Raw genomic sequence first — 16,226 nt, forward strand, 5'->3', positions numbered from 1 at the left:
TTATTCCAGGTGATATTTGCAAAACTTAGGGCCTTTTCACTTTACTTCTCATCTCCTCCCCCTCTCTGTGCTATAAAAGAAACTGGCATCCAAACCCCGATAAGATGGTTTTACAAAGACACTAGTCTGCCATCTCCTCGGTCTGCTGGCTTTCCAAAGAAAGTCACATTCCCTACCTCAACACCTCGTCTCCGATTTATTGGCCTGTCTTGCGGCGAGCAGAGCCAGCTTGGACTCGGTAACGCACCCTGGACGCATCTGTCCCACTGCCTGCCTGACGGCTCCACTCGGATGCCTAGCAGGTGTGTGTCCACAGGACAGACTCACGACCTTCCCATCAACACACTTTCTCCTGCACCCTTTCCCGCAAACCTTTCCTCCTCTTAGGAAACGGCGGCTTCCTCTTGGCGCTTGTTCAGGCCAAGGATGTTGGTATTATCCTTGGTTCCTCTTTCTCTCCTGCCCCGTAGGTCCCACATTCGTCAGCCTATTTTGTTGGCTCAACCGTCAAACCATCTAGCATCTGACCTCTTTTCACAGCTGTGCTGAACCCCTTGTCCCGACTCACAAGTTGGGATTTTATGATTTCCATGGTCTCCTATCCCACCTCCCTGGGTCTGCCTCTCCCCACCCTGCCCGCTGCCAGGTCTGTCCTGGCAGCGCGGGGAGCAACGAAGAGGGGTGCAGGTGACCACTCGGGGGGCACGCGGCTGACCCCACGCTTCCGGTCAGCGTCGTTTCCGGGCAGTGCCGGGCCGGACGCCTGCTCTGCTCTTGCCTTTCATTCAGGGCTGAGTGATCGGCCTCTGTGGGGAAAACGGGTCCCTTCTCACGGGGTGCGTAGAATGGGGGCCCCTCGGACTGGCCTTTTATCGTTGCTGCCCATCATCCGTGCAAGAAAGCAAGCGAGCACCCGGTCGCCGGGCACATCCGCTGTGTCCCGCTGCCCGATGAGAGAGAAAATTGTCCTTATTTTAATGAGATGAGGATTACAAATGAAGGCCTTGAGTAAAAAAGCGAGCAAGCTGGCCCGGCTCCGTGTTCCCGGCCGGCCTGTCTGGGCTGCACGCTGACCTTCTCGGCTATTCTCTCTTGCAGTCGGAACCCGAGGGCTTCGCGCATTTCCACTTGTACGTGTGTGCTGCTTTTCTCGTGAGATGGAGGAAAGAAATACTGGAAGAAAGAGATTTTCAAGTAAGTAAATGCCTTTTCAGAAGAACCCGAGTGTGATTTCCTGCTGGGAGGGAGGTGCATTAGATTTAGTTCACAGGGTTATTTGTGGAGGAGCTTGGAGACGGGCTGCCCGTGGTCACCACTGACCTGCCGCCTGAGACTCCACGGCCGAGGGCACAGATCACATGGGGCCTGGGCTCTGCCGACACTGGTCTTATTAAACGTGCTGTCATGGACTCCAGGAGATACCCCCTGAGCCGGCCGGTGTGTGTCCTCAGCAGAATGGCCAGGGGGCTCCTGGGAGCCTCGTGACAGCTGTGGGGAGTGGGGCATTAGGGAAGGGGCTGGCCGCGTGATCAGATGGCCTGGCTGCCCGGCACTTGGTAGCTGTGTGACCCAGGGGTGGTTGCTTAGCCTCTCTGAGCCACGTTTCCTCAGCGGTTCAGTGGGAGAGCTACACCCGCCCCCATCCATCAGAGGCTCTGTGCTCGACCCAGGGGCTCGAGGTGGGCCGAGCCCCCACCCCGTCCCCGCCCCCAGGTGTGCTTTGTGCGGTGGTACTGTGTGCGGTGTTGACCCCTGGGAGAGCGGGCCGCCTGGGGTGCAGTGAGGAGACACCAGCGGAGGGGACCAGGGACCAGGCTCTGCCCCTCACTGGCTGGGGGTCACTCTCTGGCTGCTTCACCTCCTCGAGCCCCTCATCTTTCAGGTGAGGGGACAGGGAAGGGGAGGCCCTGTTGTCCCAGGCCACAGTGTGGTGACACTGGGCAGCTCGCTTGGCCCGTGGTCCCTCAGCTCCCGTGCTTGTCAGACGCTCTGAGGACCCTGCGCCACCCGCTGAGGGCCGTGGGGAGCTACCCCGCCCTGCCGCAGCGCCTGGGGGCTTTCCATCTCGGCCACCAGGAGACGGTGGACGGGAAGGGCCTCTGCCCGGGCCAGCAGAGCCCAGCGCCCAGCCTGCCCCGCCCCGAGGTGCTAGATGGGGAGACCTGGTCCCTTTTCTCATCCTGGCTCCTGCCCTTGCTGTCAGCACGGGCCTGGCCATGCCCGCGGGTGCTGCGCTGCGGGAGCCTGGCTCCAGGGCGGCCTTCGCCCCCGCCCTGCCTCTTCCCACCTCTGGTTGCTGTCTGTGAACTGGGGAGAAGGCAGCCTCCTGCCCTGCCCCCTTGGGCTCATGGGAGGCCTGCGGCCCCCCGGGTCACTCTGCGTTGGGCACGTGGAGGTGCCGAGAGAGCCCGGCGCCGGCCTGCGTCGCTGAGTGAGGGGGGGTGACCGCGGGTGGCCGACGGGGGCCCCCGAGGGCCTGCTGTCCATGGAGGTGCGGGAGAGCCCGCAGGCTGGCCGGGCTGTTGGTTGGAAGGGAGAAGGGCCCCGCCTCCCTGGTGACCAGGGCCAGCGTCCACGCCTGCGCCCGGCCAGCTCTCACCTGGACGACAGGTGATGCAGGTGCCCGAGTCCCCCAGGCTGACGGTGTCTCAGGTGTCGCTGCCTCAGTTACGCTGGGGCTTCTCTGGTTGGGGAACGGTTCCGGGAGGCCCCAGCCGGACATCACTGCCCTCGCAGGGCCCGCACCTGGTGGGGGGCGGTGGTTCGGAAAGAGTGTAGGGGGTGCGCTGAGCCCAAGGCTCGTCGTTGTCCCAGGAGCCGCTCGTGACCCCCACCGCTGGGCGGCCCCTGAGCCTCGCGTGCCCGAGAAATGGCCCTTGCCCGCCGGCGTGAGTCCCGGCTGGGGACAGGGACCTGAAGCTGGTAGTGACCTCGTGCAAAGGGTCTTGCCCTCCGTTTCTTCCTCCTGCTCCGCAAACAGGGACGGTGCTGCCAGGGTCCAGGGCCACTAGGAGCAGCCCTGGACGCGAGGGTCCCTGAGCTGGGTGGGAGGAGGTGCCCGCGGGTGGGCGGTGCTGGGCCGGCTCTGGCCCTTCCTGGGCCGCCCCGCTTGGCCTTCCTGTCTTCCCGGCCCACGCACAGGAGCCCGTGGAGGGCTGCCCAGGGCTCTGCAGTGTGGCCGCCCCACCTGACGTGGCTGCGTCCCTGGTGGCCTTGGAAGACGTGAAGACGAGCCCCTTGCCCCTCGCTCTCGTGTTGCTGTCTGGCCAGAGACGCTGCCCTGTTGTAACTGGAGGGCGCTACTGGGTGGCTGGTTAGAACGCTTTGCTGGCCTCCTCAGGGCCCTGCTCTCTTAACTCGAGGTTCACCGAGGCCGGGGGACAAGCACAGCGCAGCAGCCGGTGCGCCAGAACTCGGAGGAGCCATGAGGTCGATTCTCCCCCAGACTCAGGATGGACTCAGGCCTCGGTGTCGTGGGGTTGGATGCAGGGCGTGTTGTGAACACACTGCGTTGTGGGGAATGGAACTGAATGGGAAAGTAAACAAGAAGAGAAAACAAAGCACCTTTGGAGCCCTGGTGGGCACGGGGCAATTGCGTGTGCAATTGTGGCACTTTAGGAACATGATTCTGTGTGCACGGAAGACAGCTTGAGGGTCCAACAGTGGGACATCCATGGAAAAGGCTTGAAAGGCCCTTACTCTCTGCAGGATCGTGATTTGCCCCTGGGGAAATGGCACACCGCCGTGTCATCTCCGTGGGAGCAGTCATTTCCTGAGGGGCGTCTTCAGAAGAAAGACGGAGGCCTCCTAGTGTTCAGCATGCCCAGCGGTGTGGGTGCTTTTGGCGGGAGGGCATGGGCTTGACTCCCTGCGTCCGGTTCCCAAAAGCCTAGTGAAGTCGGGGTCCCGCCTCTTCTTGTGTGCTTCGGCTTCTGAGACCTGCCCAGGCCAGGGGTCTGGTTGCGTCCTGTTCTGTGGACCTCCGGGAGGGTCGCTGGGTCGTCTGGTTGGAGGGAGGCACCTCCCGGAGTGGACGGTCACTCCTGCCCTGAGGTCTGGTGCCCCAGGGACCTTGTACTTTTCCCCGAGGATTTGCTGTCCCCCGGGCAGACCTTGTGCCATCCGTCCTGCAGGTAACGGGTCCCCAGCTCTGCCCGAATGCAGCCCGCAGGCGCCGCACCCTGGGTGTCTAGAGCCAGCCTCCTCCCCCAGGACGCTGTCCTCACCCCGCCAGCCACAGAGGTCCCCGCCTCAGCGCCCGCAGCCTGATTCTCCCCGGCTGCCTCTTTCTAACCAGATTCTGTAGGGCCTGTGGGGGAAGGAGCCCCCCTGTGCCCAGTCTGTGTCCCCTGGCGGTGCGGCTGGCACGTTGACCTGGTCCCTGCCCTCTGTGGGGTGCTCCACAGTAAGAACTTGGGGCCCAGAGAGGGTGAGCGACCCTCTCGTGTGCACGTGGCTGAAGATGCCTTTGAAGGGCTGGGCTCAGGTCCTGAACCAGAGCTGCCACGTGCCCCTGATTGCTCCTCCTCTCCGACGGGGATGCAGGTGAGCTGGGGGTGCTGGCCTTACCGGGCTCTTTGGCTGATTCATAAGGGCAGCTTATAAAACAGTTGGTAATGAGCGACCCTAGAAAATCATTCTAGTTTATCCCCCCAAAGTCTGAGCTGCTTAGTTTGTCCTGGTGTCCCAGGACATCGGGGGTCTGACAGCCCCCGTGCGGCCCCCCTGGTCCTCATTCACAGCCCGCAGAGCCTGGTTCGCCCTGGCCCTGCTGCTTGGTGGGGAGGGCAGCACCCAGGGGGGATCATTCCTACCCCACTGCCTCCCGGGGGGTGTGACCCGGCAGCGTGGGTGCAGAGGTGCTTTGTGACATCGAAGTTTCTCCCCACGTAGGAGCTGGCATCGTGCTTCTGGATTTAGAAGAGGTCAAGTCCCTTAGATGCAAAAGAGGCAGCAGCATGCAGTGCTTTGTTTTTCAGAGTAGACAAAGCAATTAATTTATGGTGAACAGAGCGTGGAACTTCCAGTGAAATCAGGGACCTTCTCTGCGGGGACCTCGGGAGCTCAGAGGTCTGTAAATATTTCTGAGAAGGTAATCGGCTGCTGCATATATGTTGATGAACGACGAGCCTCACGGGGAGAAACGGCTTCCCGTGCGTGCGTGGTGGCCGCCAGCCCCGGGAGGCTGTGAGCCCGGGTGAGGCCGGGTGTAGGGCCCCGCCTGGAAACCCCAGCCGGTCCACGGAGGGGGCTCAGTGTGTGCGTGGTGGCCGCCGTGCCCCGCACCCCTGGCGGTGGGGCCTCCTCTCACGCAGGCCCTTCCCCTCGTCTCCTTCGATCGCAGGTTGCCGCTCGGCGGGGACCAGGTGGGGACAGGCAGGGGCAGCGCCCAGGGGGAGGCGTCTGTCTGCTCTGGTGTCCCCTCAGGCCCTCCCTCTGCGCCGGACCCTGTGCTGTCTGTCACGAGACTCCGTTTCCACCCACGAGGGGCTGGGCTGGCTGGGGGTGTAGTGGGCGGGGACAGCAGGGCGCTGTGTATTGTGAGGCCAGGGGTCAGGTGCGGGAGCAGGTTGGGGCGCTAGAACCAGGGACCCGGATCTGGAGCGGATCAGGTACCGGCCTGCGCTGCAAGGGAAGTGAGTCAGTGAGGCTGGGGCTGAGCGTGCGGGCTCGGGGTGTGCGTGGTGATCGGGAGAGGAGCCTGAGAGGGCACGAGGGAGCCACGCGGCTTCCTTAACAGGGCAGGGGAGCCAGGGGTGGGAACGGGACCCCTGCAGTCGGAGGCGGGGCCGTAAGGCTGGAGGAGGAGCCCTAAGGGGGCGGGGGCGGACCTGGGGGGGGAGGTTGGGGGGCGCGGAGGGGTGGGTAGATGGACACGCCCACAGGGTGTGAGGCACGTGGAACCCAGAGGGACGGGTGGGCAGCCCGCGCAGACTCGGGGGCAGCGAGGTTGGTGGTCTTCCCGTGGACTTCGAGGGGGAAGCGGCCACAGTCCGCAGCGCGGCCCACGGCTCGGAGGTGCCTCTGCTGTTAGACGTTGTCTGGCAGAGGCTCTGGGGTGTTGGACGCGGTGGTCCACGTCTCACTTTGTCAAAGTCTCCCTCTGTCTGCAGGTTAAACCTGAGTCTAAAACTTTGCAAACAGAAAGACGTCGAGTGGAGCAGCCGCAGGAGGAGACGCATCTGTGTTTAAGAAAGTTAAACCTGAGTAATCAAGCATTTGGAAATGAGAGAGCCCTCTTCAAAATACGTGGGTCAAGATGAAAGTGATCCTGTAATTGTAGAGTAAATTTAAAAACACATGGGACCTTGTAGACTCCTCTTTACTGTCTGTAAAGTTCACATTTGCAGTTCTTGGTCCCCTTCTTCTATCAGTGAACCTCAATCAGCCCCATCACAAAATACTCGAAACGCCCTAATAATTGGTGACCTGCAAAGGGAAAAAAACAAACGTGTGGGGTGTGGCCTGTGCTGGGCTTGTAAACAAATTCATGGGCGAAATGCTTTTTATTATTTAAAAACATTTTTTTAAAAAAGGCTAGTAACTCTTTAACTGAAGAAGTTAGAGATGGAAAAGTCAAGTTGGCTTATGATAAAAGGCTGTGAAGGGACCAATGATAAAGTAAATGGATGGCTTAGGAAGTGGGTTGATGAGTGGCTCCTCACGCCCTCCCCGCCTGAGCCCCGCAGAACCCGCCTCCCTCCAGGAGCTGATGGAAGCCCAGGCCCAAGGTTTTTACTGGGGCAGGTGGCGGAGGCACCCTCTGCCCACCAAAATTCCAGATCCCGGAAGGACAGCCAGTGCCCACCGTGCATCCTGTGGTTGGTGCAGGCAGTCTTGGCAGGCTGGCCCCGGAGACACAGCTCCAGCTTGCAGGAGCCAAGCTCCAGATGCCAGCCAGGGGCAGCCTTGCAGCCAGGCCCCCCAAGGTCAGGGCAGCTGTGTGCACTCCTCCCTGCTCACTGTTGTTGTAACATCCTAGCAGTAAACCAGCGGCATCAGGGCACAGGGGGTCTTAAGAGATTCAGTAGCTTCTCCTGAGTTTAACAGAAAGGAAGAACCAACCCTACTCTTAATAAAGTAGAAATAAGAGAACATTCACCTTGACATGCTAAAGAATATCTCAAATCGACAACCTCAAATACCTGGGGAAAGACCAGGGACTGTCCCATAAAATCTGCAGTATCCTTCTGTTTCTGCAGGATGATGGCTAAGTGCTCAGTGAGGCCCCCCTCGTCCTCCCCCATGTGGCACATGCACACACACACACACCATGGACATGAAAAGTGGATTTTCTAAATTTGTGGACTCTTCAAGGAGTAGCCAGCATGGAACTGGTGCTGGCCCTGAGGGCAGCTGCTGGCTCCTGCTGGGGGGGTGGGCAGCCCCCAAGTGCAGACAGCCTGGCACAGGGCACGAAAGAGAACCTAGAGCCTGAGCAGGTGGATGTTGAGTGAGAAACCCTCTGCGTGAGTCAGGACCCGTGAACCCAAGCGAGCAAGCCCGACACACAGAGCTGGGCGTGTGGATTCTTGCTTCTCTAAGACTTGGCTCTGAACGGGACAGGAATGAAGGAAAGTCTCCCTGGAGAATTCCCAGCCACAGCCTCACCCTCCCACTCAGTTGGGGCTAGAACGTATATGACTTTGGGGACCGAAACACCCCAAATTATTGCAAATGGTCCCGGGTGCCTAAGCTGAGAAAGTGCCAGCTCTCTCTCAGGTGACACGTTTTAAGCTAAGCCTTGAAATAGTAAATGTCTGTATGTCTGAAAGATCATAAACAAATAACTAAGAAGAAAATGTCTACGTGGGAAAGACAGTGGGTGGAGATGATCAGTACGGTGAGACAGGCTGTCCAGGAAAACTGAGATGTCCTCCGATCATATGTGAAGAACTGAAAGTTGAAACAGATGCTACCTGTCAACTTAGCTATGCTCTTTAAAATGCACTTTCTTAAAATCGGTGAAGTTGGCATAAAGCAGGCCTGTTCCTTCATTCCTACAAGGGGTGTAAGATACAACCTTTCTGGAGAGCTGTTAATAATCTATGTCAAGAGTCTTACCTTTGATCCAGTAATGCCGCTTGCTTATAATTACGGAAAAACAAATCGTCAAAAGCCTAAATATCCAACGTTGGCAGAAGAGTGCCCTGGATTATCGTATGTTGCTGGCTGAAATGTTTTCTAACTACCAAAAATCACATCTTCAAATAATAGTCACTGATGTTGGAAAGTGCTCTCAGGATATTTCTGTGTGGGGGGAAAAGTGTGACCCGAAATCACACACATCTACACACGTACACACACACACACACACACACACACACGTCTATATATGTCCATACATGTAAAACACACACGTCTATATATATATACACGTGTATAAACACATGTATACACATGTAAGATGCACACATGATCTACACATGTAAACAATCTTCGTATGTATATAAAATATGTGTACATGTGTTCAACATTACAAATCTATACACTACACATATAGGGAACACACCTACATGTGTACATATATATAAAATGCATATATATATTTACATGTATATATACATGTAGAAATGATCCCAAGTTTGCTTGTCTTATATGCACAATAAAAAGACTTAACAGGGACTTCCCTGGTGGTCCAGTGGCTAAGACTCCACACTCTCAATGCAGGGGCCCAGGTTCAATCCCTGGTCAGGGAATTATATCCCACATGCTGCAACTAAGACCCAGCACAGCCAAATAAATAATAAAATAAATAAATAAATAAATAATTAAAAAAGACTTAACAGAAGCAGGTCACAGTGTTTGCGTCATTTAGTTTAGGTTAGTAGAATTATGGATATTTTAATTTTCCTGTTTGAATGTTTGTTGTATTTTCCACGTCCTCTCAGTGAGTGGTCAGCATGATTTTCTCACTCGGGTTAATTCCCGCCTTAAGCAGGTGAGACCCCTTAGTGAGATGCCTGGCTGGGGGCCCTGCTCAGTGACGCTGGGCTCCAAGGTCCCTGAGTGTCCTCTGGACGTCTCAGCAGGTGTCCCACTGCACCGGGATCCCCGCAGACTCTGTCCCTCAGCTCACACAGATGTGCACATGCAGACACAGGCATGCACACCACGTGGTCCCCAGGGGCGAGAAGTGTGTCCGTCTCACGTGAGGACTCCCAGTGCCCACCGGTGTGCTCCCGCCTGCCCGTGGCGGCTCGGAAGCTGCGCGCGGCGCCCCAGCTGTCCCCTCCCTTTGGCCAGGGGGCCGTGACGGAGGGTTCTGGCCCCGCCTGGTCTAGCCCATCGGTCATCCTCAAAGCCTGTGTTGTACTCATTGGACCAGGCTTCTTTCTGCCAAGTCATCGGTTCCTTATCATCAGAGAAGGGCTTAGAAGAGGTCATTTCTAAATAGCCATGCCGGATCTGTGTGCAGACTGGGCTGGATTCCGGTACATGACCTTCAAGCCCCCTCCCAGCTGGCCTCCCCATCTCCCGGCCTGGCGCTGCACTCAGCAGGCCACCCTAAATGCACCTCGCCGCAGACTTCTGGGATCTTTGTTAAAGAGCCTACTGATAAAGCCATTAAAAGAATCTCTGGGGCATCTCTGATTTACAAAGACAGAAAGAAAGACAACAAGATGCAAAGCCTGATCTTTGAGGAGACCGAGCCGGGCTTGGCGTGCAGACGCGGGGCCAAGCGACCTCACCGCTCACCTGCCCTCGCCCATTACGTGTCCTCCGGCCTGGACGCCGGCACCCGGTGTGCTCAGCCTCTGGCCGCAGCCCCGTGGAATTCGTTTGCTTTGCCAGAGGCCTCCATGTAAATGCTCGTCAGCTAGAGCCTTTGTCAGGTTGGACTTCCGGGCCTTTGAAGATCACCTGCAGCTTTAGAATTACGCGTGGAAGCGGGTGGAGTGGAGACAGCCTGTGCTCACACCTGCGGGGGCCGTCACCCCCGGCGAGTGTCCTCTGCCCCGTGGGTGTGGGGTGTCCACGACCGTGAGGTCTCGGAGCCTCCGACAGGATGGAGGGGCCGCCTTGCGTGCCTTTGCCCGTCCCAACTCCGTTCCTTTCCTTCGCTCTGAAACCAGTTGGCAGAGTTGGCGGGACCTTCCGGAAGATCCTCCTGCCCTCCGTCCGTGGGGACCTCTGGGGGGGCCACCCGACGCCCCGTCACTGACGCCTCAAGCGTGGGGTCACGGCCTCGCCTCCAGTACCATCCTGCTCGCCTGCGTTTGGAGCTCCAGCACCTCCTGGGCAAGTCCGTTGCTGTTTTGATCCACGGTGCATTCAGTCCCCCGAGGCAGCTAATTAGTTCTCTGGCGTCATCCCCTCCACCGGGTCAGAGGAATGGCCCCGGGGCAGGGTGTGCGTCTTTGTCAAGCGGCACTGATTTTCCTCTGCCGAGTGGCCTTCCACGGGTTAACCTCCAACGGTTTGTATTTCATCGTGTGTTCATTTGAAGCAGCAAATGTCAGGAAATGTCAACGTAAAGATCAATTGTCTCTTTCTTCATCATTTCAAGACATTTTAAAGACAAAATTGGGTCAATTGAAAACTAATCTTTCGGTGGATCGTGCTTTCCTGTGCTCCCGTGGGTGGCATGCGTGCTGAAGTGTGGGTGTGCGTGGCCGTGGAGGTGGACGGAGTGTCAGCTGCCGGGACCTTTCCTGACTAGGAGCTCTAGGGGTGCCGACCCCTTGCCACGCAGTCTAGTGTGACATCGTGAAGCTCTTAGGAAAGAGGGCTCGCACGGTGCTGGGTGGGTGGCAGGGTGGGTGGTCCGCCGTGTGGTCCGTTGGGACAGTGCGGTGCCCGCGGCAGCACCTTCTCTGCGGGGCAGGAGGGGCTGGGCCGCGGAGGGAGTGACCGTCCACGTGCCAGGCTTGCCGGTCGAGGTGTCCGGTCTCGGAGAGTGCCGGGTGCGCGTTGTCTTTGGGACAGGTGGTCCTCACCCCCTGCCGTGCCCCCCCACCCCCCGTGCGCTGGCCTGGACTCGCCGATCTGAGGGATTCGCCTTGACGCCCGCCCGCCCCTCCTGCCACCCCAGTGTCCGCGACACGTTTCCGTAGTTCTCCGTCTTCCCCGAGGACAGGCCCCTGCGGGTGGCGGTGCGCTTGGCAGTCTCAGTGAGTGAAGAGTGGGAGGGGAGGCAGGGGCTGGCTGTCCCCACCCCTCGCTGGGTTCCCGCCCCCGCCTCCACCCAGCCCCCTGGTGGCCCCTGCCCTCCCACGGGTCGTGTCCCTTTAAGAACTGCCCTCTCCACGGGCGTTTGAAGAACAGACGTGGGAGCCTATGTCCCACGACCACCATCCTCAGACATGGCTGTGCTCTTATTAAATCAGCCCTCACTGCGGCGGGTCCTGCTCTCTCCGGGGGATGAGCACATGGAACCCGAGCCCGCGGGGCCCCGCTGGGCCTGGTGGCCCCGGGGCTGCACCCAGGCCGCTAACTGCCACCTGGAGAGCCCGCGTGCCGTTCTGTGTCCGCGCGTCACCAGGCCACGCCTGGCCACACCTGGCCTCGGGCCCGAGTGAAAGTGCACATGCCTGTACGGACAGCCTGAGCCGGCAGCGCCCGCGGGCCAGAGCCGGGGGCCCGTCCGCACCTGCTCCCTGTGCCCAATTTTCTTTTTCTTCTTGCGGGGGTGCCGTGATGAGCGCTGTCACCCCTTCGGTGGTGATTCTCAGGCTCTGCGTTGCTCGCCCCGTCACCATGGGCTCCGCGCGCTCCTGAGCCACGGGTGCGGCCGGGGTCCAGTAGGAGTGTAAACAAGAGCTGAGATGAGACAGTGTCGGCTTTGTAGTTACGCGGCCCTCATTGAAGTTCAGATCCTGAGGATTCTTGCGTGGCGGTCCAGCGGTTTCCCTTCAGGTGTGGCATTTCCATCAGTTCTCGGAAGACCGCTCAGCAGAGGGTTTTCGAACAGAAAGCGGAGAGGGGTGGGTGGGGTTGGCACTGTCCCCGTGTGTTCTTGCCCAACCCCAGTCATCACAATTTTTTTAAAAATGTTAAAGCTACTTATGTATGTATATTTTTAAAAGACGGAAAGTTCTAAAGGCCTTTTCACCAAAAACAAGCCATTCCTTCTCCCCACCTTCCCCTCACTTCAAAAGGCGCCAGTTTCAATCTTAGGTTGTCTTTAGTTTTTGTGTTTTGTATTTACCTGTGTCTTTCTAAATAGCTCTTTCTTGATTTATTTAAATAACGACTTTGCAAGCAGAAAGGGAAGGTGCGGATTCGCTCTTGCCCCCCACGGCCCCCGGCTCCCAGCGTCCTGGTCAGAGGGTGGCCTGGCCGGGCTGCCCCGCGTGGGGGCCAAGTGCCGCTCGCGGGAGTCAGTCGGTCCCCTCCTGTCACCCTTGGACTTAGCGGTTGTGTCCCCACGTTCTCTGTGAATTCTTCACAGGTTCACCCACCCCCCGTGGTTTATCGGAAGTGGCAGCTTCTCCAGAAATCCCGCGAGTGGGCACTGCACGCAGCGTCCTCCCGGTGTCCTGCCCAGGGCGCTCCCTGCCCCCTCGCTGGGCTGGTGCTCCCGCAGCCCGATCCCCTGCCACCCGCAGAGTCCAGGAGCACGGCGGGGAGTCAGGGTGAGGGTGTCCCGTCCTCCCTCGGGCACGGGACGGCGTGGAGGGTGGAGCCGGCCCCTCTGGCCGTTGAGCACGCCACTCCACGCTCTCCTCTTGCCCAGCGCTGCTGCTGAGAAATGTAGTGCCATCTGACTCCGGGCCTTTATCCCCACCTTTCTGCCCACGGCCCGCCTCTGGGGGCTTTTGTCTGTCCCCTGCTTGAGGCGTCTGGTGAGGTGTCTTTCTGTCATCCTGCCGGAGTGGTCATTGGGCCCGTTCAGTCTGCAAAACGCCAGGTCTCCATCTCGGGACAGTTTCCCGAGCTGTGGACTCACGCCATGTTTCTCTTTCTGGGATCCTGGTCAATAGTTGGCATCCCGGATGGCCCCTGGCCTCTGAGCTTCCCGTGTTCCTCTGTGTCCATCTGTCCCATGTCGGGGACCTGAATAGACTGGGAGCTTCTGAAAGCCCAGGTCCCTGGCTCTCGACCCCAGAGGTCCCGATCCGGGGGACCGGGGCCCGCGGTGACGCGGAGGCACCGCCACGCACGGGTGCCACGGGTGGGTGCTCAGTTCCCTCCGGCTCCGGTGTCCTGTCCTGCTTACCTGGGTGCACAGGAAGTGCCGTGTGTGTTTACGATCTTGCTGGAGGGGCGTGTCCTTGGCAGGTGGAAGTGGGTTCCTCTTGAAGTGCGGAAATGCGGAATCTGCTGCAGGGGCCGGGCCAGCAGTGAACCCACCCCGCGTCCTCCTGACGGTGCTGTGACACACAACAGGGGTGTGAGCTCCGCGGCTGGGCCGCTGCTGTTTCCTGTAAGATCCACGGCCACAAAGCGGACAAGAAACTCCTCGGCCTGCCGCTGCCTCTCTCCTGGCGGGCGGGTTGCGTCTTCCTGGGCTGAGCCCTGGACACACGGGGAAGCCGGAGGCACTGCCTCGCGGGGCAGGGACGCTGTGGGCACAGCGGGGCCACCAGGCCTCCTCTGACAGACGAGGCTGGAGCTGGGCCCTTGCTGTCCGCCTCTCCCGGGTTCACGTGCTCTTCCTCTCGGCGGAAGGCGCTTCTGACCGTCAGTGCGGAGTGACCAGGAGCCGGCTGCCAGCGCCCCTCTGAGGGCTGCACCTCCCTGCGGGTCCCCCCAGCTGGGGGTCCAGAGTCAGCTCGCAGCTCAGACCCGTAAGCTCTCGTCCTCAGTCTGCAAGCGGGCCTGGCCGGGCCGAGGGTGGCCGTTTCCCACGCCCCAGCCGTGTCGGGTGGCAGCGTGGCGCTGTTTGTCAGGCCTGGGAGAATCTTCAGGATCTGTGGATTATCTACATGACACATTTTGAACCGAGGCCGCAGCTTCCCTGGGATGGCCATCGAGTTCACGTGGAGATTCAGCCTCACTCAGGACCCAGTTTGGGCTCAAGCTTGGGGCAGGGCGGCCACCGCAGTCTCAGGAAGCAGCGTGTGTTCTTTGCGACTTGGAAAAAGTGGGCTCCAGAAGGTGAAGTCAGCGAACATTCAGGTGACGTCTATAAAAAGTAACATCCTGTCCATTTCATTCACTGTTCATCTTTATTTAAACGTGACGATGTTTGAGCATAAACGTGGGTTAGAGTTTGTCACTTCACAGCGGTCCCGGCACACACAAGGGCTTCTTAGGAATCGTAGCCGATCTTAAGTGAATTACTTGCCACTAAATAATTTCAAAATAATAATTTAAAAAATCCTTTTATGCTGTATAAGAAAAAATATTTAGTGTGAAGTTTGGCTGCATTTTAATTCCTTGTTATGTGGCACCTCTGAAAGTCCCTGGGTCAGGGACCGAGCAGGTTGTGAGCCCGCCCTGCTGAGGGCTGCTTGGGGCGGCCGTCCCCAGGCCCCAGAGCCTGAGCGTGACACAGGTCCCCAGAGTTTGCCCAGCCAGGGCTGCCCGCGGTGCAGGCTTTGGCTTTCACTATTGGGTGCCTCTGAAGGCCCAGGCAATTCCAGCTTGTGAGGCAAAGTTGGGATCTGCTGGGGGAGTGACTCTGGTTCTGCAGGGCTGCTTTTTAGGACCCCTGGGAGCACTGGTGGGTCCCCCCTCCTCTCCTGTTCCCTCCCCATCCCCACCTCCACCTGCCCTCCCTCCCCTCCCCCATCCTCCTTTCCCCCTCCCCTCCCCCATCCTCTCCCTCCCTCCTCCGTCCCTCCCCCGCCCTCCCTTTCACAAAGGAAGAATTTCTCTTTCCTGGTGGAGAGTGACATTCCAACCCCAGCACTGAGGCCCTTTCCCTCCCTGGGGCCTGGATTGCATCCTGACAGCCCACTTGGTCTGGAGGTTTCCCAGCCGAGCCTCCATCAGGACGGGCCGGCCCTGCAGGTGAGGTGGAGGGCAGCTGAGAGCATCTCTCCCTGCTCATTTCTGCTGTGAATTAGTCTTGCCATTAAAGAAAAAAATTACACCCACCATTCAAATCATTAATTGAAAGGCCCTTATTATCTCATTAATGGTGTGTGATATCTAAGGTAGATCAACTCGGAGAAGCTCATCTGTTCAGTCCCTGAAGAAATGTAATCACATCTCGGGCCTTATTAAAACGTCTCCCTCACAGCCCCCCCCCCTCGGCTGTCACGCGGTCCATCCTGCACCTTCCACGGACACCCGCATGAAAACACCAGCGTGGAAACACCACCACACAGACCTGGGGGTGGGCCTGCCGCCCCGCGTGGATGCGCTGGCCGGGGTGTAAGGGAAGCGTGCGTGGCTCTTGGGCCAGCTGGTCGGCGGCACTCTGCCTCCCCAGATGCCGATGGGCCCCGCACTGCTTCGGAGGCTTCCTGGATGTGGGCAGGTCTGATTCAGGATTTTCCGGTGGCAAAACTTGGAGGGATGGAGCCGACCCTAATAGGCTTAGCAGCCACTTACATGGGCTGCCAAGGCGGAGAAGCCTGTGACGCTTCCTGTAAACCTGGGACAGAAAGAAATCAAACGTCCCTCGGCCGTGTCCTCTTGCCGAGCCCGGGATTAGCTGGGATAGCCGCTGGCTCCTGGGCTGCCTTGTGGAAGGAGGCCCTGTGCCTCGCGGTGGTTCCGTCCTCTCTCCTGGGTCCTCATTTAACCACGTCCTGGGTTTCCACGTGGCCATCGCACACCCCCAGGCCCCCAGGGCTCTGTGCCGGGGAGGGGTTGCCGTATGGAGGGGTGCGTGCTCCGTTCATCCTTGAGGACGTGGCCGTGTGGCAGCACCGTCCTGATAGGGCCATCCGGGCTGGAGATGTTGGCCAGGGGGACCCGTTTAGGGGCTGCCCGGGTGGCTGGGTGGAGTTGGCAGAGCAGGTCCCGGGCAGGAGCAGGTGGTTTTGGGGGCCTCAGATTCCCCCTTTCAGGCTGGAAAACGAGGCACAGAGAAGCGCAGGGACTGCAGGGCTCGGGTGCCAGCTTCCTGTGGCTCCCAGCCATGGCCACCCCTCCTCAGCCCCACTGTGGCCACGGCCCCGGCCCAGGCCCTTCCTGGGAGGCTCCGGTGGGTGGCGGGAGATCTCTGGGGGATGGGGCTGTACACACGCCCCCTCGGACCCAGAGACTTGGGGCACAAAGAGCCCGGGTGACTCAGTAGTCCTGGGCTCGACCCCTGGCCACCACCCCCGTGTGACCCCGAGTGGTGGCCACTTCCCCCCACTCACCGCCCATCCCAGGACCAGGTC

General features: G+C 59.2%; 1 protein-coding gene across 4 annotated transcripts in view; it reads left to right on the forward strand.

Annotated features, from left to right (window-relative positions):
• Window positions 1–16,226, forward strand: part of TBC1D22A (TBC1 domain family member 22A) — a 315,289-nt gene that overhangs the window by 280,180 nt on the left and 18,883 nt on the right. For 2 of the 4 annotated variants that reach the window (XM_068561086.1, XM_068561089.1), the window contains one exon: window positions 1,099–1,194. In XM_068561086.1, the coding sequence (XP_068417187.1) occupies window positions 1,099–1,194 (96 nt within the window). Of the gene's footprint in view, window positions 1–1,098; window positions 1,195–6,113; window positions 6,391–16,226 lie in introns of those variants that run through there. The other 2 variants (XM_068561088.1, XM_068561090.1) reach the window with 2 other exon arrangements.

Source organism: Eschrichtius robustus, chromosome 13, assembly GCF_028021215.1.
Source record: "Eschrichtius robustus isolate mEscRob2 chromosome 13, mEscRob2.pri, whole genome shotgun sequence".
NCBI lineage: Eukaryota > Metazoa > Chordata > Mammalia > Artiodactyla > Eschrichtiidae > Eschrichtius > Eschrichtius robustus.